This window comes from Bombina bombina, chromosome 2, assembly GCF_027579735.1.
Source record: "Bombina bombina isolate aBomBom1 chromosome 2, aBomBom1.pri, whole genome shotgun sequence".
In the NCBI taxonomy this organism is placed as follows: Eukaryota; Metazoa; Chordata; class Amphibia; order Anura; family Bombinatoridae; genus Bombina; species Bombina bombina.
This window is the reverse complement of record NC_069500.1, coordinates 1,304,746,715-1,304,768,431: the sequence shown is the minus strand read 5'-3', so window position 1 is coordinate 1,304,768,431 and position 21,717 is coordinate 1,304,746,715. Positions and strand designations below refer to the sequence as shown.

The window sequence follows — 21,717 nt, the reverse complement described above, 5'->3', positions numbered from 1 at the left end:
TTAAAACGTTTTAGAAGGAGTAAATGAATTACCCAAATTATTCCATTCCCTGGAAATTACTTCAGAAATAGCAACAGGGACAGGAAACACTTCTGGAATAACTACAGGAGATTTAAAAACCTTATTTAAACGTTTAGATTAGTATCAAGAGGACCAGAATCCTCTATTTCTAATGCAATTAATACTTCTTTAAGTAAAGAACGAATAAATTCAATTTTGAACAAATATGAAGATTTATCAGCATCAACCTCTGAGACAGAAACCTCTGAACCAGAAGAACCATTATCAGTATCAGAATGATGATGTTCATTTAAAAATTCATCTGAAAAAAGAGAAGTTTTAAAAGACTTTTATGTATACTAGAAGGAGAAATAACAGACATAGCCTTCTTAATGGATTTAGAAACAAAATCTTTTATGTTATCAGGAACACTCTGAGTATTAGATGTTGACGGAACAGCAACAGGTAATGTAACAGTATTAAAGGAAATTTTATCTGCATTAACAAGTTTGTCATGACATTCAATACAAACAACAGCAGGAGGAACAGATACCAAAAGTTTACAGCAGATACACTTAGCTTTGGTAGCTCTAGCACCGGGCAGCGATTTTCCTGAAGTATCTTCTGACTCAGTTGCAACGTGGAACATCTTGCAATATGTAATAGAAAAAAACAACATATAAAGCAAAATTGATCAAATTCCTTAAATGACAGTTTCAGGAATGGGAAAAAATGCCAGTGAACAAGCTTCTAGCAACCAGAAGCAATAAATAATGAGACTTAAATAATGTGGAGACAAAAGTGATGCCCATATTTTTTTAGCGCCAAATAAGACGCCCACATTATTTGGCGCCTAAATGCTTTTGGCGCAAAAAATGACGCCACATCCGGAACGCCGACACTTTTGACGCAAAAGAACGTCAAAAATGACGCAACTTCCGGCGACACGTATGACGCCGGAAACAGAAATTTTTTTTTGCGCCAAAAAAGTCCGCGCCAAGAATGACGCAATAAAATGAAGCATTTTCAGCCCCCGCGAGCCTAACAGCCCACAGGGAAAAAGTCAAATTTTTAAGGTAAGAAAAAATGATTGATTCAAATGCATTATCCCAAATATGAAACTGACTGTCTGAAAATAAGGAATGTTGAACATCCTGAGTCAAGGCAAATAAATGTTTGAATACATATATTTAGAACTTTATAAAAAAGTGCCCAACCATAGCTTAGAGTGTCACAGAAAATAAGACTTACTTACCCCAGGACACTCATCTACATGTTGTAGAAAGCCAAACCAGTACTGAAACGAAAATCAGCAGAGGTAATGGTATATATATAAGAGTATATCGTCGATCTGAAAAGGGAGGTAAGAGATGAATCTCTACGACCGATAACAGAGAACCTATGAAATAGACCCCGTAGAAGGAGATCATTGCATTCAAATAGGTAATACTCTCCTCACATCCCTCTGACATTCACTGCACGCTGAGAGGAAAACCGGGCTCCAACCTGCTGCGGAGCGCATATCAACGTAGAATCTAGCACAAACTTACTTCACCACCTCCATAGGAGGCAAAGTTTGTAAAACTGATTTGTGGGTGTGCTGAGGGGTGTATTTATAGGCATTTTGAGGTTTGGGAAACTTTGCCCCTCCTGGTAGGAATGTATATCCCATACGTCACTAGCTCATGGACTCTTGCTAATTACATGAAAGAAATAGCCTCCGAAGAAGCAAAAGTATTGAATTTGTAAAATTTGGAAAAAGTATGAAGCGAAGACCAAGTCGCCGCCTTACAAATCTGTTCAACAGAAGCCTCATTTTTAAAAGCCCATGTGGAAGCCACTGCTCTAGTAGAATGAGCAGTAATCCTTTCAGGAGGCTACTGGCCAGCAGTCTCATAAGCCAAACGGATGATGCTTTTCAGCCAAAAAGAAAGAGGTAGCCTTTTGACCTCTCCACTTACCAGAATAAACCACAAACAATGAAGATGTTTGACAGAAATCTTTAGTTGCTTGTAAATAGAACTTTAAAGCATGAACCACATCAAGATTGTGCAACAGACGTTCCTTCTTTGAAGGAGGATTAGGACACAGCGAAGGAACGACAATTTCCTGATTGATATTCCTATTAGAAACAACCTTAGGAAGGAATCCAGGTTTGGTAGGCAAAACCACCTTATCTGCATGGAAAACAAGATAAGGTGAGTCACACTATAAAGCAGATAACTCAGAAACGAAGAGATAGCTACTAAAAACAGAACTTTCCAAGATAGAAGCTTAATATCTATGGAATGCATAGGTTCAAACAGAACCCCTTGAAGAACTTTAAGAACTAAGTTTAGGCTCCATGGCGGAGCAACGGTTTTAAATACAGGCTTGATTCTGACTAAAGCCTGACTAAATGCCTGAACGTCTGGGACATCTGCCAGCCGTTTGTGTAAAAGAATAGACAAAGCAGATATCTGTCCTTTTAAGGAGCTAGCTGATAATCCCTTCTCCAATCCTTCTTGGACAAAAGACAATATCCTAGGAATCCTAATCTTACTCCATGAGTAACCCTTGGATTCTCACCAAGAAAGATATTTTCGCCATATCTTATGTTAAATTTTCCTGGTGACAGGCTTTCTAGCCTGAATCAGGGTATCAATGACCGACTTAGAGAAACCACGCTTTGATAAAATCAGGCGTTCAATCTCCAAGCAGTCAGACGCAGAGAAATTAGATTTGGCTGCTTGAATGGACCTTGGATTAGAAGGTCCTGCCTCATCGGCAGAGTCCACGGTGGAACCGATGACATGTCCACCAGGTCTGCATACCAAGTCCTGCGTGGCCACGCAGGTGCTATCAAAATCACTGAAGCTCTCTCCTGCTTGATTCTGGCAACCAGACGTGGAAGAAGAGGAAATGGTGGAAATACATAGGCCAGGTTGAAGGACCAGGGCACTGCTAGAGCATCTATCAGTACTGCCTGGGGATCCCGGGACCTGGACCCGTAACAAGGAAGTTTGGCGTTCTGATGGGACGCCATCAGATCCAATTCTGGTGTGCCCCATAGCTGAGTCAGCTGGGCAAATACTTCCGGATGGAGATCCAAATCCCCCGGATGAAAAGTCTGGTGACTTAGGAAATCCGCCTCCCAGTTCTCTACCCCTGGGATATGGATTGCTGAAAGATGGCAAGAGTGAGTCTACGCCCATCGGATTATTTTGGTTACCTCCATCATCGCTAGAGAACTCTGTGTTCCTCCTTGATGATTGATATAAGCTACAGTCGTGATGTTGTCCGACTGAAATCTGATGAATTTGGCTGCAGCTAGCTGAGGCCACGCCTGAAGCGCATTGAATATCGCTCTCAGTTCTAGAATGTTTATCGGGAGGAGAGTTTCCTCCCGAGACCATAAGCCCTGTGCTTTCAGGGAGTTCCAGACTGCACCCCAGCCCAGCAGGCTGGCATCTGTCGTTACTATGAGCCACTCTGGCCTGCGGAAACACATTCCCTGAGACAAGTGGTCCTGATGATCCAGATGTATTTGAGGAGATAAATCTGCATAATCCCCATTCCCCTGTTTGAGCATGCATAGTTGCAGTGGTCTGAGGTGTAGGCGGGCAAAAGGAAATATGTCCATTGCCGCTATCATGAGTCCGATTACCTCCATACACTGAGCCACTGATGGCCGAGGAATGGAATGAAGAGCTCGGCAAGTGGTTAAGAGCTTTGATTTTCTGACCTCCGTCAGAAATATTTTCATTTCTATCGTGTCTATCAGAGTCCTAGGAAGGAAACTCTTGTGAGAGGGAAGAGAGAACTCATTTGTATGTTCACCTTCCACCCGTGAGATCTCAGAAAAGCCAACACGATGTCCGTGTGAGACTTGGTTAGCTGGAAAGTCAACGCCTGAATTAAGATGTCGTCTAGATAAGGCGCCACTGCTATGTCCCGCGGTCTTAGAACCGCCAAAAGGGACCCTAGCACCTTTGTGAAAATTCTGGGAGCCGTGGCCAACCCGAAGGGAAGGGCCACAAACTGGTAATGCCTGTCCAGAAAGGCAAATCTGAGGAATTGATGATGATCTCTGTGAATAGGGATGTGCAGATATGATCCTTTAAGTCCACGGTAGACATATTTTGACCCTCCTGGATCAGAGGTAGAATAGTCCGAATAGTCTCCATCTTGAATGATGGTACTCTGAGGAACTTGACAAAAGAGAGGAAAGAACCTCCCAAAAGGCTGCACATATAGCACTCTATGCCTGGACTTGTTAGTAGAGAGGTTGGGAAAGTTAAAACATAACTTTTAATACAATATTTTAAAATAAAGGATCAATTAAAATCAAACCAAAGAACTGTGGGCCCCTTTCCCCTAGTGTTAGTGTTAAGCCTTTGATATGTAAATAATAATAATGGGAAAGTGCACAGGAAGGCTATCTGACTCCAAGACCACTAGCTGGAAATTCCACTGAGACCAGAGTTACTGGTGGAGAGCTATCTGTTATATATATAAACAATATTGTTTAAAGTTATTGGTATAATACAGATCAGAGCTCATAGTATTGTCTCAAGTGATCTTATCTTATTGTGTAACCTCAATGTAAGATATCAGTAGAGTTTATACACTCTGGATGATGGTATATTTGTATAAACAGAAAGCCTTTCATTTATATTGTTTTGGTAATAAACATCAATTTGAGCCACTTTGGAGTCACTTATATCTGGCAATATGAATTCTAGTTTATGCTTGTGTAGTAAAACCCAATTGCATTGGGCTGTGAATACTTAAGTATAGTTGTCTAAACTTAATTATTTTTAGTTGTAGGTATAACACAGATCAAAGCTCATAGTGTTATGTTAGGTAATACTCTCGTGTTATATAACACAAGTTTGAGATATCAGGGGTGTTCAAGCAGTCGTAATGTTGGGTTGTTTAAACAAGCATAAACCTTTTATTTATATTACTTTGGTGCATAACATCAATTCAAGCCACTTGGAAATGTTTGGTTTGTGGCAGTGTTAGTTGAAAACTCAGAGTAAGAATCATGGAACATCTACGTAATATAAGAAATGCAGAGAAAGACAAAAAAGATGAAAAAAAACTCTAACCAGTGTCGCATATCACTTTCTCAAACATCACAAAGCTAATGCTGAAGAACTACAGTGCCAAGGGATAGAAAAAATAAGACTTGGCATCAGAGGAGGAAATCTCGAAACTGCTCTATTGAAAAAAGAAAGTAGATGGATTTACCTTCTAAACAGCGTCCAACCAAGTGGGATAAACGAAAATAACAATTTCTATGTACATCTTTAAACTCAAACATAAATTGTAACTCTGATCCTAACAGAGGAACATATTCACAACAATGGCTTTACATGAGTAAAGTCTACACTTAATATAAGTAACTGTCCAACTCCAATGAGACTGAATGAAGAAAATTAGTTCTTATAAAGATGCAACATAATAGAAACATATATTCCAATTTCACAAGAGTTAAGAAATCCAAAAGAATGTTTTCAACAAACAATAAACACCACTCTACTGATATCTTACATTGATGTTACACAATAAGATAAGATCACTTGAGACAATACTATGAGCTCTGATCTGTATTATACCAATAACTTTAAACAATATTATTTATAGCTATAACAGATAGCTCTCCACCAGCAACTCTGGTCTCAGTGGAATTTCCAGCTAGTGGTCTTGGAGTCAGATAGCCTTCCTGTGCACTTTCCCATTATTATTATTTACATATCAAAGGCTTAACACTAACACTAGGGGAAAGGGGCCCACAGTTCTTTGGTTTGATTTTAATTGATCCTTTATTTTAAAATATTGTATTAAAAGTTAGGTTTTAACTTTCCCAACCTCTCTACTAACAAGTCCAGGCATAGAGTGCTATATGTGCAGCCTTTTGGGAGGTTCTTTCCTCTCTTTTGTCTAGTATATTAAATACTGCACAGCACCACTTTTCTGCCAAAATTATTACTGTAGACACGATTTATATATCGTGCCAGCTAACTTTAATATAGAAAAGACTGCCATTGTGGTGCCACTGTATTCGTAGTGTAGTATAAAAGTGACTCTGAGGAACTTGTTTAGAATTTTGAGATTCAAGATTGGTCTGAAAGTTCCCTCTTTTTTGGGAACCACAAACAGGTTTGAGTAAAACCCTAGCCATTGTTCCGCTTTTGGAACTGGGCGGATCACTCCCATGGTATGTAGGTCTTCTACACAGCGTAAGAACGCCTCTCTCTTTGTCTGGTTTGCAGACAATTGAGAAATGTGAAATCTCCCACTTGTGAGGGGAGTCTTTGAAGTCCAGAAGATATCCCTGGGACACAATTTCTAAAGCCCAGGAATCGTGAACATCTCTTGCCCAAGCCTGAGCTAAGAGAGAGAGTCTGCCCCCTACTAGATCAGGTCCCGGATCAGGAGCTATCCCTTTATGCTGTCTTGGAGGCAGCTGCAGGCTTCTTGGCCTGTTTACCCTTGTTCCAAGCCTGGTTAGGTCTCCAGACTGACTTGGATTGGGCAAAATTCCCCTCTTGCTTTGCAGCAGGGGAAGCTGAAGCGGGACCACCCTTGAAGTTCCGAAAGCAACGAAAATTATTTTGTTTGGTCCTCATTTTATTTGTTTTATCCTGAGGGAGGACATGGCCTTTCCCTCCAGTGATGTCTGAAATAATCTCTTTCAGTTCCGGCCCGAACAGGGTCTTTCCTTTGAAAGGGATGTTCAAAAGTTTAGATTTTGATGACACATCAGCAGACCAGGACTTAAGCCATAACGCCCTGCGTGCTAAAATGTCAAAACCTGAATTCTTTGCCGCTAATTTAGCCAGTTGGAAAGCGGCATCTGTAATGAAAGAATTAGCCAACTTAAGGGCCTTAATTCTATCCATAATATCCTCTAATGGAGTCTCCATCTGAAGAGCCTCTTCTAGAGCCTTGCACCAGAAAGCAGCTGCAGTAGTTACAGGAACAATGCACCAATAGGTTGGAGAAGAAAACCTTGATGAACAAAAATTTTCTTTAGGAGACCCTCTAATTTTTTATCCATAGGATCTTTGAAAGCACAACTGTCTTCGATAGGTATAGTTGTACGCTTAGCGAGAGTAGAAACAGCTCCATCCACCTTAGGAACCTTCTGCCACGAGTCCCGCATGGTGTCAGATATGGGGAAACATTTTCTTAAATACAGGAGGGGGATCGAACGGTATACCTGGTCTATCCCACACCTTAGTAACAATATTCACAATCCTCTTAGGGACTGGAAAAACATCAGTGTAAACAGGAACCTCTAAGTATTTGTCCATTTTACACAATTTCTCTGGGACCACTATAGGGTCACAATCATCCAGAGTCGCTAATACCTCCCTGAGCAACAAGCGGAGGTGTTCAAGCTTAAATTTGAAGGCCGTCATATCAGAATCTGTCTGAGGGAGCGTCTTTCCTGAATCAGAAATCTCTCTCTCAGATAGCAAATCCCTCACCCCTACTTCAGAACATTGTGAGGGTATATCGGATACGGCTACTAAAGCGTCAGAAGGCTCAGCAGTTGTTCTTAACCAAGAGCTGCCACGCTTTCCTTGTAAACCAGGCAGTTTGGATAAAACCGCTGAGGGTTGTATTCATAACTGTAGCCATGTCTTGTAAAGTAAATGAAGTCGACGCACTAGAGGTACTTGGCGTCACTTGTGCGGGCGTTACTGGTTGTGACACTTGGGGAGAGCTAGATGGCAAACCCTCAATTCCTTCTGTCTGAGAATCATCTATTGCTATATTTTTAAGTGCTATAATATGCTCTTATAATTTAAAGACATATCAGTGCAAGTGGGACACATTCTAAGAAGGGGTTCCACAATGGCTTCTAAACACATTGAACAAGGATTTTCCTTGGTGTCAGACATGTTAAACAGGCTAGTAATGAAACAAGCAAGCTTGGAAAACACTTTATTCAAAGTAAATAATACTTAGAAAAAAACGGTACTGTGCCTTTAAGAGAAAAAAAAGATGCACAAACTCTGTAAAACAGTGTAAAAAAGCAGTAAACTTTAGTAAGTTTGCACAGCCAGCCAAATAAACGATTAACCCCTTAATGTAAAAACCGGATTGACAAAACGTCAAAAACCGGTATAAAAACGTTCAGCACCTTGTCACAGCTCTGCTGTGGCGCCTACCTGCCCTTTAGGATAGATTTGTGGGGGAAAAACTTCTTTTAGGCCCTCAAACACAGCAGGACCCTCTGGAGAAGCAGCTGGATGTCTTCAGAGTAAAAGAAACTACGCAACTGAGGCGCGAAAATAGGCCCCTCCCACCTCACTCGATGTTAGTGGGGCCTAAAAGAAACACACCAAAGTGTTTCTAAACTAGCCATGTGGGTTAATAACCCTTATATAAGCCACAAAGACCCCTTAAAGTCCCTCAAAAAACGTTAAGTATTCAACAGAAAAAACGTTTTTCCCATAAGTGCTACCAGTAAAAAATGAGCCCTTAATGTAAGCTGGAATTCTCTATTAAGTGTCTGAATACAGCTTACCCTTCCCTCATGGGGATATTGTCAGCCTTTTCTAGAACTATCACAGTCTGTCTAGAAAAAAATTGACTGAACATACCTCAATGCAGCTTAGCATACAAACCGTTCCCCCAACTGAAGTTTTCCTGTACTCCTCAGCCTCTGTGGGAACAGCAGTGGATCTTAGTTACAAAGTGCTAAGATCATCATCCTCCTTGCAGAAATCTTCATCCCTTTTCTGCCAGAGAGTGAATAGTACACACCGGTACCATTTAAAATAACAATCTTTTGCTTGAGAAAATAAAAACTAACATTTTTGTCACCACACTCACTTTACCCTTCCTAGCAGTTAAGCAGGCAAAGAGAATGACTGGGGGGGTGGAGCTAAGGGAGGAGCTACATAGACAGCTCTGCTGTGGGTGCTCTCTTTGCCACTTCCTGTTAGGAAGGAGAATATCCCACAAGTATGGATGAATCCGTGGACTCGATACATCTTGCAAGAGAAAAATCCAACATTCATTTGAAATTCAGATTAAGAGCTTTTGTATTGCATTTTTGTTATGCATTTGTTGATTATGAAATTCTACTGTATGGCCCTTTAAATACAAAGTGGTTTGAAGCCTTCCACATTATCTTTGATTCAATAATTTTAATGAACAGACTAAGCACGCCAGTAAAACGCATGCTGGAAATAAATAACATATACGGTTTACATGTTTAATTGTTTTAAAAGAATATAAAATGTACAAAAACACACAGAAATAATATTTAGCTTTGATGTTCAACATGTATAAATGGAAGTACTCCCATATGACACAATACATTTACAAAAGCTGTTTTCTAAGAATAACCTTAATTTATATTAAATCACTCTTAGTAACTGCATCTACCCTGTACTCATACCCATATGGATCCATAATCTATTATAAAAATGCACAATTTCGGCTCTTGCATAAAAATATTTTTCCAAAAAGCCGGTTAGTGAGACTGGGTCTCCTTTCAAACATTTTCTTTTTGTTCATAATGCACATTATGGGCTCCAGTTAAGAAGCTGCAAATGCAGCGTTGGACCGCATGAGTGAGCCTGCAGCCGATAGTTAATAAGCAGTGGCCATCAGATGCTGGGGGCGGACAGGGATGCAGATTTCAGCCAGGCCTTTGATAAATGGACCATTACGTCTCATTTAGCAAATGCTACATGGTAGATCACTTCTCCATAAACTACTGATCTATGTGATGCACGAAAGGAGATATACATTAAGCTGCTCTTGTTACAGAATATTACACTAGTTTCACTGTTCTTGTGCATTTGTTACATATATATTCCACCAATAAAAGTAACTGAAAGCAATGGTTATTTGTAGCTTAATAAGCATAATAAGATGTATCCTTAAACTGCTGCATATTATTTAAAAGGTATATTTTTAACTGCACACTATTAGTGCTTTATTCAACCCCTAAAGAACCTAACTTAACCCCTTAATGACCACAGCATGTCCGTTTGGGACCAAGGCTATATTTACATTTTTACGCTGTTTGTGTTTAGCTGTAATTTCCCTCTTACTCATTTACTGTACCCACACATATTATATACCGTTTTTCTCGCCATTAAATGGACTTTCTAAAGATACCACTATTTTCATCATATCTTATAATTTACTATAAATAATTATAAAATATGATGAAAAAATGGAATAAAACACACTTTTTCTAACTTTGACCCCCCAAAATCTGTTACACATCTACAACCACCAAAAAAACCCCATGCTAAATAGTTTGTAAATTTTGTCCTGAGTTTAGAAATACCCAATGTTTACATGTTCTTTGCTTTTTTGGAAGTTATAGAGCAATAAATACAAGTAGGACTTTGCTATTTCCAAACCATTTTTTTTTTAATTAGCGCTAGTTACATTGTAACACTGATATCTTTCAGGAATCCCTGAATATCCTTTGACATGTATATATTTTTTTTAGAAGACAACCCAAAGTATTGATCTAGGCCCATTTTGGTATATTTCATGCCACCATTTCACCGCCAAATGCGATCAAATAAAAAAAAAAAAGGTTCACTTTTTCACAAATTTTCTCACAAACTTTAGGTTTTTCTCACTTAAATTATTTACAAACAACTTGAGCAATTATGGCATAAATGGTTGTAAATGCTTCTCTGGGATCCCCTTTGTTCAGAAATAGCAGACATTTATGGCTTTGGCGTTGTTTTTTGGTAATTAGAAGGCTGCTAAATGCCACTGTGCACCACACGTGTTTTATGCCCAGCAGTGAAAGGGTTAATTAGGTAGCATGCAGGGAGATTCTAGGGTTAATTTTAGCTTTAGTGTAGTGTAGTAGACAACCCCAAGTATTGATCTAGGCCCATTTTGGTATATTTCATGCCACCATTTCACCGCCAAATGCAAACAAATTGAAAAAAAATGTAAAATGTTTCACAATTATGGCACAAATGGTTGTAAATGCTTCTCTGGGATCCCCTTTGTTCAGAAATAGCAGACATATATGGCTTTGGCGTTGCTTTTTGGTAATTAGAAGACAGCTAAATGCTGCTGCGCATCACACGTGTATTATGTCTAGCAGTGAAGGGGGTAATTAGGTAGCTTGTAGGGAGCTTGCAGGGTTAATTTTAGCTTTAGTGTAGAGATCAGCCTCCCACCTGACACATCACACCCCCTGATCCCTCCCAAACAGCTCTCTTCCCTCCCCTACCCCACAATTTTCCCCGCCATCTTAAGTACTGGCAGAAAGTCTGCCAGTACTAAAATAAAAGGTATCTTAATAACCGGAAAGCGGCTGGAAGTGATCAGGATCGCTTCCACCGCTTTCCAAGACCGACGACGTGCAGGGTACGTCCTCAGTCATTAAGTGTAATTTTTTGGAGGACGTACCCTGCACGTCGTCGGTCGTACCCAAAAAAATTATCTGATGAGTTAGATAGAGAATACAATTTTAAACAACTTTCCAATTTACTTCTATTATTTAATTTGCTTCATTATTCATATATCCTTTGTTGAAGAAACAGCAATGCACAGGGTGAGCCAATCACACAAGGCATCTATGTGAAGCCACCAATAAGCAGCTACTGAGCCTATCTAGATATGAGTTTCAACAGAGGCTAACAATAGAATGAAGCAAATTAGATAACATAATTACATTTGAAAGTTGTTTAATATTGCCTGCTCTATCTAAATCATGAAAGAAAAAATGTGGGTTTCATGTCCCTTTAATACTGAAAAAGCAGCAGTAGATCATACAAAATAAAGACATCAGTGTTCTCCTCAGGAACTATTTCATGGGCCATACCACCCGGCTGATTTTATAGATTCTAATTTATTCCAATATTAAGCTAAAATTAGCTAATATATATCCTTTTTTTTATGTTTATTGTACAAAGTTGATGTTACGTTATGCAATGAATTAGCGCTTTGGAAAACTTAAAGTGAAGGTAAACTTTGTTGAATGAAAGTCCGTTTTTTAAAAATACTATTAAAAACAGGGGCACTTTCATTCATCAAAGTTTAGAAAGCAGCCATTTTGATTAAAAACTTACCTCTCCACATGTCAGCAATGACTAATCCAGCTTCCTCCAATCACGGCTTTCCCCTCAGGGTAGTCATTGCCTGAGGCCATGCCGTGATTGGAGGAAGCTGGATTAGTCATTGAGGACGTGTGAAGAGAGGAGCTCCGGGTGGGGGAAGCTGCTCTGGCTGTCAAAAAAACAAAGTTAAGTTTTTTAACCCCTTAATGACCACAGCACTTTTCCATTTTCTGTCCGTTTGGGACCAAGGCTATTTTTACATTTTTGAGGTGTTTGTGTTTAGCTGTAATTTTCCTCTTACTCATTTACTGTACCCACACATATTATATACCGTTTTTCTCGCCATTAAATGGACTTTCTAAAGATACCATTATTTTCATCATATCTTATAATTTACTATTAAAAAAATTATAAAATATGAGGAAAAAATGGAAAAAAAACACACTTTTTCTAACTTTGACCCCCAAAATCTGTTACACATCTACAACCACAAAAAAACACCCATGCTAAATAGTTTCTAAATTTTGTCCTGAATTTAGAAATACCCAATGTTTACATGTTCTTTGCTTTTTTTGTAAACTATAGGGCCATAAATACAAGTAGCACTTTGCTATTTCCAAACCATTTCTTTTCAAAATTAGCGCTAGTTACATTAGAACACTAATATCTTTCAGGAATCTCTGAATATCCATTGACATGTATATATTTTTTTTTAGTAGACAACCCAAAGTATTGATCTAGGCCCATTTTGGTATATTTCATGCCACCATTTCACCGCCAAATGCAATCAAATACAAAAAATCGTTCACTTTTCACAAATTTTTTCACAAACTTTTGGTTTCTAACTTAAATTATTTACAAACAGCTTGTGCAATTATGGCATAAATTGTTGTAAATTCTTATCTGGGAACCCCTTTGTTCAGAAATAGCAGACATATATAACTTTGGCGTTGCTTTTTGGTAATTAGAAGGCCGCTAAATGCCACTGCGCATCACACGTGTATTATGCCCAGCAGTGAAGGGGTTAATTAGGGAGCATGTAGGGAGCTTTTTGGGATAGTTTTAGCTTTAGTGTAGTGTAGTAGACAACCCCAAGTATTGATCTAGGCCAATTTTGGTATATTTTATGCCACCATTTCACCGCCAAATGCGATCAAATTAAAAAAAAAGTTAAATTTTTCTCAATTTTAGGTTTCTCACTGAAATTATTTACAAAAAGCTTGTGCAATTATGGCACAAATGGTTGTAAATGCTTCTCTGGGATCCCCTTTGTTCATATATAGCAGACATATATGGCTTTGGCATTGCTTTTTGGTAATTAGAAGGCCTCTAAATGCCGCTGCGCATCACACGTGTATTATGGCTAGCAGTGAAGGGGTTAATTATGTAGCTTGTAGGGAGCTTGCAGGGTTAATTTTATATTTAGTGTAGAGCTCAGCCTCCCACCTGAAACATCAGACCCCCTGATCCCTCCCAAACAGCTCTCTTCCCTCCCCCACCCCACAATTGTCCCCGCCATCTTAAGTACTGGCAGAAACTCTGCCAGTACTAAAATAAAAGGTATTTGGCCCTTTAAAAAAAAAAAAAAAAAAAAGCATATTTACATATGCTGATGTGTATGATCCCCCCTTAGACCCCAACCTCACTGATCCCCCACCTAACAGCTCTCTAACCCTTCCCCTCTGCCTTAATGAGCGCCATCTTGGGTACTGGCAGCTGTCTGCCAGTACCCAGTTTTGCAAAAAATTTGCCTTTTTTTAAAAAAAAAAAAAAAAAAGCCCTTTTCTGTAGTGTAGCTTTCCCCCCGCACCAAGACCAACCCCCAACCCCTTCCAGATCCCTATTATTATATTTTTAATATTTAAACTTTCTTATTTTTTTATACTTTTAACTTTATGTTTTTCTGTAGTGTAGCGGTTCCCACCCGCTCCCGCCCCGTGCACGCGCCCACCCACCCACCAACCCCCGTGCGCGCCCCCGTGGGTCCCGCCCCCTCCACTCCATACAGAGCATCGATGGCCGCCCACCCGCCTCCCACGTAAGCTCCCACCCACCAACGATACCGGCCATCGATGTCCGGTGCAGAGAGGGCCACAGAGTGGCTCTCTCTGCATCGGATGGCCAAGGGGGGTTATTGCAGGATGCCTCCATATCGAGGCATCACTGCAATAACCGGAAAGCAGCTGGAAGCGAGCAGGATCGCTTCCAGCTGCTTTCCAGACCAAGGACGTACGCCACACGTCCTCGGTCATTAACTGTATTTTTTTTGAGGACGTGTGGCGTACGTCCTTGGTCGTTAAGGGGTTAATCAAAACGGCTGCTTTCTAAACATTTGATGAATGTTTTTAATAGTATTTTTTAAAAACGGGCTTTCATTCATCAACGTTTACCTTCACTTTAAGTAACATTTATAAATAACAGAAATGCTACTTCATTATACTGGCTGGCAGGAAAAGGTCTGTAGAGAATACTGGACATTGTTTAAAAATGTAAAAGAAACGTATTTCAATATATAATAATGTTTAATAATGCTGCTGAATCTTACTAAGCAGAACAACTAACTAATATAGATTTTGAAATGAGCAGTTTTTCTTAGTAATACTGGATAATTATAAAGTCTTGTACATCAAATAATGAACTTGCTTTACTGTATAATATCTATACTCACCACATGTTAAACAGCTGTACGGCCTCTCACCAGTATGTCTAATTCTGTGCTTTATCAGTTTTCTATGCATATTGAATGATTTCCCACATTCATCACAGGTGTATAGTTTATCTGCTGCATGAGTCTTTTCATGTTCCTTTAAATTGCTGACATTGCTAAAGCCTGGTCACACAAAGAAAAGCATACAGCATAAGGAAACCATCAGAAAGTATTTTTACAATTTCACTGCTATTATCTTAAAGGAACAGTAAACATGTATTACCTATTTTGCATGTAAGTTATGCCATTTTTTTTCCTATTCTGAAAACTGGAAAAGCACACAGTAGACTTCACAAGGCTAACACTGCCACATATCTGTTCCTTACTGGCTTCAGGAGAGATTATCAGGAACTGCAGACACATTGTGATTTTGCTAAGATAATGTCCGTGGCTTGCTTTTACTCAACAAACATTTCCAGAACGGTGCCTCCAAAAATAAAAGGTGGGTGTGGAGTTTGGCTACTAAAACAATTGCAAGTAACAATATTTTAATGCATTCAAAACATATTCAAACTCACTCAATATGAAAATGTATTGTAAGACGGCAGAAAAATCTTGTAATGTAAGAGACATTAATACTAGATATAATAATGTATTCAAAAGCAAAGATTAGCCTGAGAAGAATGTACAGATTCAAGTTTTAAAACTATATTATTTGTTTAAATATTATGTATATTTCAGTCTCCATAATGTAACAGTGCTGCCATTTTACAACCTAGGTTTTCCTTGTCATATCCCCTCTAAAGAGGCCAATTAGATACAGGTATAAAGAAGTTACTAGAGCGAGCAAACACATGTGTAGAATACAATAATGGCCTTAATTACTTGAAGAAAACCGAATGCCCATAATTATCAGATTTAAATAACAAGAAAGAGAGACAAAATAAATGAGTGTATAATGCAAAAATGTTTTTACTAAATGTAATTAAACACGTTTTATCCCCTTTAATGTGTTCACAGTTATCCATTTTACCTACTTGAGAGAATTTGTTTACAAATAGCTTCTTCATCTTTATTTTCTCATTTGAAATAGATTTTTATTTGGGGGGGGGCTGTGAAAGAGAGGTACTAAAAAAATTATTTTCTATTTTCTCTCTAAGTATTGGCCTTTGAGTAAATACTAATAAATATGATGTGTGTAAATAAATAATTAGATAAGATAATGAGGTATTACAAAACATAATTTATGCTTACCTGATAAATTCCTTTCTTCTGTTGTGCGATCAGTCCACGGGTCATCATTACTTCTGGGATATAACTCCTCCCCAACAGGAAATGCAAGAGGATTCACCCAGCAGAGCTGATATAGCTCCTCCCCTCTACGTCAGTCCCAGTCATTCGACCAAGAATCAACGAGAAAGGAGTAACCAAGGGTGAAGTGGTGACTGGAGTATAATTTAAAAAATATTTACCTGCCTTAAAAAACAGGGCGGGCCGTGGACTGATCGCACAACAGAAGAAAGGAATTTATCAGGTAAGCATAAATTATGTTTTCTTCTGTTATGTGCGATCAGTCCACGGGTCATCATTACTTCTGGGATACCAATACCAAAGCAAAAGTACACGGATGACGGGAGGGATAGGCAGGCTCATTATACGGAAGGAACCACTGCCTGAAGAACCTTTCTCCCAAAAATAGCCTCCGAAGAAGCAAAAGTGTCAAATTTGTAAAATTTGGAAAAAGTATGAAGCGAAGACCAAGTTGCAGCCTTGCAAATCTGTTCAACAGAGGCCTCATTCTTAAAGGCCCAAGTGGAAGCCACAGCTCTAGTGGAGTGAGCTGTAATTCTTTCAGGAGGCTGCTGTCCAGCAGTCTCATAGGCTAAACGTATTATGCTACGAAGCCAGAAAGAGAGAGAGGTAGCAGAAGCTTTTTGACCTCTCCTCTGTCCAGAATAAACGACAAACAGGGAAGAAGTTTGGCGAAAATCTTTAGTTGCCTGCAAGTAGAACTTGAGGGCACGAACTACATCCAGATTGTGTAGAAGACGTTCCTTCTTTGAAGAAGGAATTGGACACAAGGATGGAACAACAATCTCTTGATTGATATTCCTGTTAGTAACTACCTTAGGTAAGAACCCAGGTTTAGTACGCAGAACTACTTTATCTGAGTGAAAAATCAGATAAGGAGAATCACAATGTAATGCTGATAACTCAGAGACTCTTCGAGCCGAGGAAATAGCCATTAAAAACAGAACTTTCCAAGATAACAATTTTATATCAATGGAATGAAGGGGTTCAAATGGAACACCTTGTAAAACGTTAAGAACTAAGTTTAAACTCCATGGCGGAGCAACGGCTTTAAACACAGGCTTGATCCTAGCTAAAGCTTGACAAAAAGCCTGGACGTCTGGATTTTCTGACAGACGCCTGTGTAACAAGATGGACAGAGCTGAAATCTGTCCCTTTAATGAACTAGCCGATAAACCCTTTTCTAAACCTTCTTGTAGAAAAGACAATATCCTAGGGATCCTAACCTTACTCCAGGAGTAACGTTTGGATTCGCACCAGTATAGGTATTTGCGCCATATTTTATGGTAAATCTTTCTAGTAACAGGCTTCCTAGCCTGGATCAGGGTATCAATAACCGACTCAGAAAAACCACGCTTTGATAAAATCAAGCGTTCAATTTCCAAGCAGTCAGCTTCAGAGAAGTTAGATTTTGATGTTTGAATGGACCCTGTATCAGAAGGTCCTGTCTCAGAGGTAGAGACCAAGGTGGACAGGATGACATGTCCACTAGATCTGCATACCAAGTCCTGCGTGGCCATGCAGGCGCTATTAGAATCACAGATGCTCTCTCTTGTTTGATTTTCGCAATCAATCGAGGAAGCAGCGGGAAGGGTGGAAACACATAAGCCATCCCGAAGTTCCAAGGTGCTGTCAAAGCATCTATCAGAACCGCTTCCGGATCCCTGGATCTGGACCCGTAGTGAGGAAGTTTGGCGTTCTGGCGAGACGCCATGAGATCTATCTCTGGTTTGCCCCAACGTCGAAGTATTTGGGCAAAAATCTCCGGATGAAGTTCCCACTCTCCCGGATGAAAAGTCTGGCGACTCAAGAAATCCGCCTCCCAGTTCTCCACTCCCGGGATGTGGATTGCTGACAGGTGGCAAGAGTGAGACTCTGCCCAGCGAATTATCTTTGATACTTCCATCATTGCTAGGGAGCTTCTTGTCCCTCCCTGATGGTTGATGTAAGCTACAGTCGTGATATTGTCCGACTGAAACCTGATGAACCCCTGAGTTGTTAATTGGGGCCAAGCTAGAAGGGCATTGAGAACTGCCCTCAATTCCAGAATGTTTATTGGAAGGAGACTCTCCTCCTGATTCCATAATCCCTGAGTCTTCAGAGAATTCCAGACAGCGCCCCAACCTAGCAGGCTGGCGTCTGTTGTTACGATTGTCCAGTCTGGCCTGCTGAATGGCATCCCCCTGGACAGGTGTGGCCGATAAAGCCACCATAGAAGAGAATTTCTGGTCTCTTGATTCAGATTCAGGGTAGGGGACAAATCTGAGTAATCCCCATTCCACTGACTTAGCATGCACAATTGCAGCGGTCTGAGGTGTAGGCGTGCAAAAGGTACTATGTCCATTGCCGCTACCATTAAGCCGATCACCTCCATGCATTGAGCTACTGACGGGTGTTGAATGGAATGAAGGACACGGCATGCATCCTGAAGCCTTGTTAACCTGTCTTCTGTCAGGTAAATCTTCATTTCTACAGAATCTATAAGAGTCCCCAAGAATGGAACTCTTGTGAGAGGAAAAAGAGAACTTTTCTTTTCGTTCACTTTCCATCCATGCGACCTTAGAAATGCCAGAACTAACTCTGTATGAGACTTGGCAGTTTGAAAGCTTGAAGCTTGTATTAGAATGTCGTCTAGGTACGGAGCTACCGAAATCCCTCGCGGTCTTAGTACCGCCAGAAGGGCGCCCAGAACCTTTGTGAAGATTCTTGGGGCCGTAGCCAATCCGAATGGAAGAGCTACAAACTGGTAGTGCCTGTCTAGGAAGGCAAACCGTAGATACCGTTGATGATCTTTGTGAATCGGTATGTGAAGGTAAGCATCTTTTAAATCCACTGTGGTCATGTACTGACCCTTTTGGATCATAGGTAAGATTGTCCGAATAGTTTCCATTTTGAACGATGGAACTCTTAGGAATTTGTTTAGAATCTTTAAATCTAAGATTGGCCTGAAAGTTCCCTCTTTTTTGGGAACCACAAACAGGTTTGAGTAGAACCCTTGTCCTTGTTCCGACCGCGGAACTGGATGGATCACTCCCATTAATAACAGATCTTGTACACAGCGTAGAAACGCTTCTTTCTTTATCTGGTTTGTTGACAACCTTGACAGATGAAATCTCCCTTTTGGGGGAGATAATTTGAAGTCTAGAAGGTATCCCTGAGATATGATCTCCAGCGCCCAGGGATCCTGAACATCTCTTGCCCAGGCCTGAGCGAAGAGAGAAAGTCTGCCCCCCACTAGATCCGGTCCCGGATCGGGGGCTCTCGGTTCATGCTGTCTTTGGGGCAGTAGCAGGTTTCCTGGCCTGTTTGCCCTTATTCCAGGACTGGTTAGGTTTCCAGCCTTGTCTGTAACGAGCAACAGCTCCTTCCTGTTTTGGTGCAGCGGAGGTTGACGCTGCTCCAGGTTTGAAATTCCGAAAGGGACGAAAATTAGACTGTCTAGCCTTAGCTTTGGCTTTGTCTTGAGGTAGGGCGTGGCCCTTACCTCCTGTAATGTCAGCGATAATTTCTTTCAACCCGGGCCCAAATAAAGACTGCCCCTTGAAAGGTATATTAAGTAATTTAGACTTAGAAGTAACATCAGCTGACCAGGATTTTAGCCACAGTGCTCTACGCGCCTGTATGGCGAATCCAGAGTTCTTAGCCGTAAGTTTGGTTAAATGTACTACGGCCTCCGAAATGAATGAATTGGCTAGTTTAAGGACTCTAAGCCTGTCCATAATGTCGTCTAGCGAAGATGAACTAAGGTTCTCTTCCAGAGACTCAATCCAAAATGCTGCCGCAGCCGTAATCGGCGCGATACATGCAAGGGGTTGCAATATAAAACCTTGTTGAACAAACATTTTCTTAAGGTAACCCTCTAATTTTTTATCCATTGGATCTGAAAAAGCACAGCTATCCTCCACCGGGATAGTGGTACGCTTAGCTAAAGTAGAAACTGCTCCCTCCACCTTAGGGACCGTTTGCCATAAGTCCCGAGTAGTGGCGTCTATTGGAAACATCTTTCTAAATATTGGAGGGGGTGAGAACGGCACACCGGGTCTATCCCACTCCTTAGTAACAATTTCAGTTAATCTCTTAGGTATAGGAAAAACGTCAGTACTCGCCGGTACCGCAAAGTATTTATCCAACCTACACATTTTCTCTGGTATTGCAACGGTGTTACAATCATTGAGAGCTGCTAAGACCTCCCCTAGTAATGCACGGAGGTTCTCCAATTTAAATTTAAAATTTGAAATATCTGAATCCAATCTGTTTGGATCAGAACCGTCACCCACAGAATGAAGCTCTCCGTCCTCATGCTCTGCAAGCTGTGACGCAGTATCAGACATGGCCCTAGTATTGTCAGCGCACTCTGTTCTCACCCCAGAGTGATCACGCTTGCCTCTTAGTTCTGGTAATTTAGACAAAACTTCAGTCATAACAGTAGCCATATCATGTAATGTTATCTGTAATGGCCGCCCAGATGTATTAGGCGCCATAATATCACTCACCTCCCGGGCGGGAGATGCAGGTACTGCCGCGTGAGGCGAGTTAGTCGGCATAACTCTCCCCTCGCAGTTTGGTGAAATTTGTTCACATTGTACAGATTGACTTTTATTTAAAGTAGCATCAATACAGTTAGTACATAAATTTCTATTGGGCTCCACCTTGGCATTGGAACAAATGACACAGATAATCTCTGAGTCAGACATGTTTAACACACTAGCAATAACTTGCAACTTGGTTATAATCTTTTTTAGCAAAAACGTACTGTGCCTCAAAGAGGTACTTAAACGATTAAATGACAGTTGAGATAATGAACTGAAACAGTTATAGCATCAAGTTTAAAATAACACAACTTTTAGCAAAGGTTTGTTCCCATTAGTAAATAACTAAATTTGATATAAAAAATTATAGAGTAACGTTTTTATTCACAGTCAATAAAAATTCTCACAGCTCTGCTGAGAGAATGTACCTCCCTTCAAAGAAGTTTGAAGACCCCTGAGATCTGTCAGTGAACCGGATCATGCAGGAAATATAATAGTAGCTGACTGGAATTTTTTGATGCGTAGCAAAAGAGCGCCAAAAACGGCCCCTCCCTCTCACACACAGCAGTGAGGAGAAACGAAACTGTCACAATTTAAAACAGACAACTGCCAAGTGGAAAATAATGCCCAAACATTTATTTACTCAGTACCTCAGCAATGTAAACGATTCTACATTCCAGCAAAAACGTTTAACATGACAATATTTATTAAAAGGATTAGTGACCTTTAACAGAGTAGTTCCGGTGAAAAACCATTCCCAGAATACTGAAGTGTATACATACATGTCATTATAACGGTATAGCAGGATTTTTTCATCAATTCCATTCAGAAAATAAAAACTGCTACATACCTCAATGCAGATTCATCTGCCCGCTGTCCCCTGATCTGAAGCCTTTACCTCCCTCAGATGGTCGAGAACAGCAATATGATCTTAACTACTCCGGTTAAAATCATAGTAAAAAAAAACTCTGGTAGATTCTTCTTCAAACTCTGCCAGAGAAGTAATAACACGCTCCGGTGCTATTGTAAAATAACAAACTTTTGATTGAAGTCATAAAAACTAAGTATAATCACCATAGTCCTCTCACACATCCTATCTAGTCGTTGGGTGCAAGAGAATGACTGGGACTGACGTAGAGGGGAGGAGCTATATCAGCTCTGCTGGGTGAATCCTCTT

General features: G+C 40.2%; 1 protein-coding gene across 2 annotated transcripts in view; it reads right to left on the bottom strand.

The window, feature by feature from the left end:
• ZBTB49 (zinc finger and BTB domain containing 49) overlaps positions 1 to 21,717 on the bottom strand; it is a 207,681-nt gene that overhangs the window by 6,776 nt on the left and 179,188 nt on the right. For both annotated transcript variants that reach the window (XM_053704144.1, XM_053704145.1), the window contains one exon: positions 14,722 to 14,883. In XM_053704144.1, the coding sequence (XP_053560119.1) occupies positions 14,722 to 14,883 (162 nt within the window). The remainder of the gene's footprint in view (positions 1 to 14,721; positions 14,884 to 21,717) is intronic.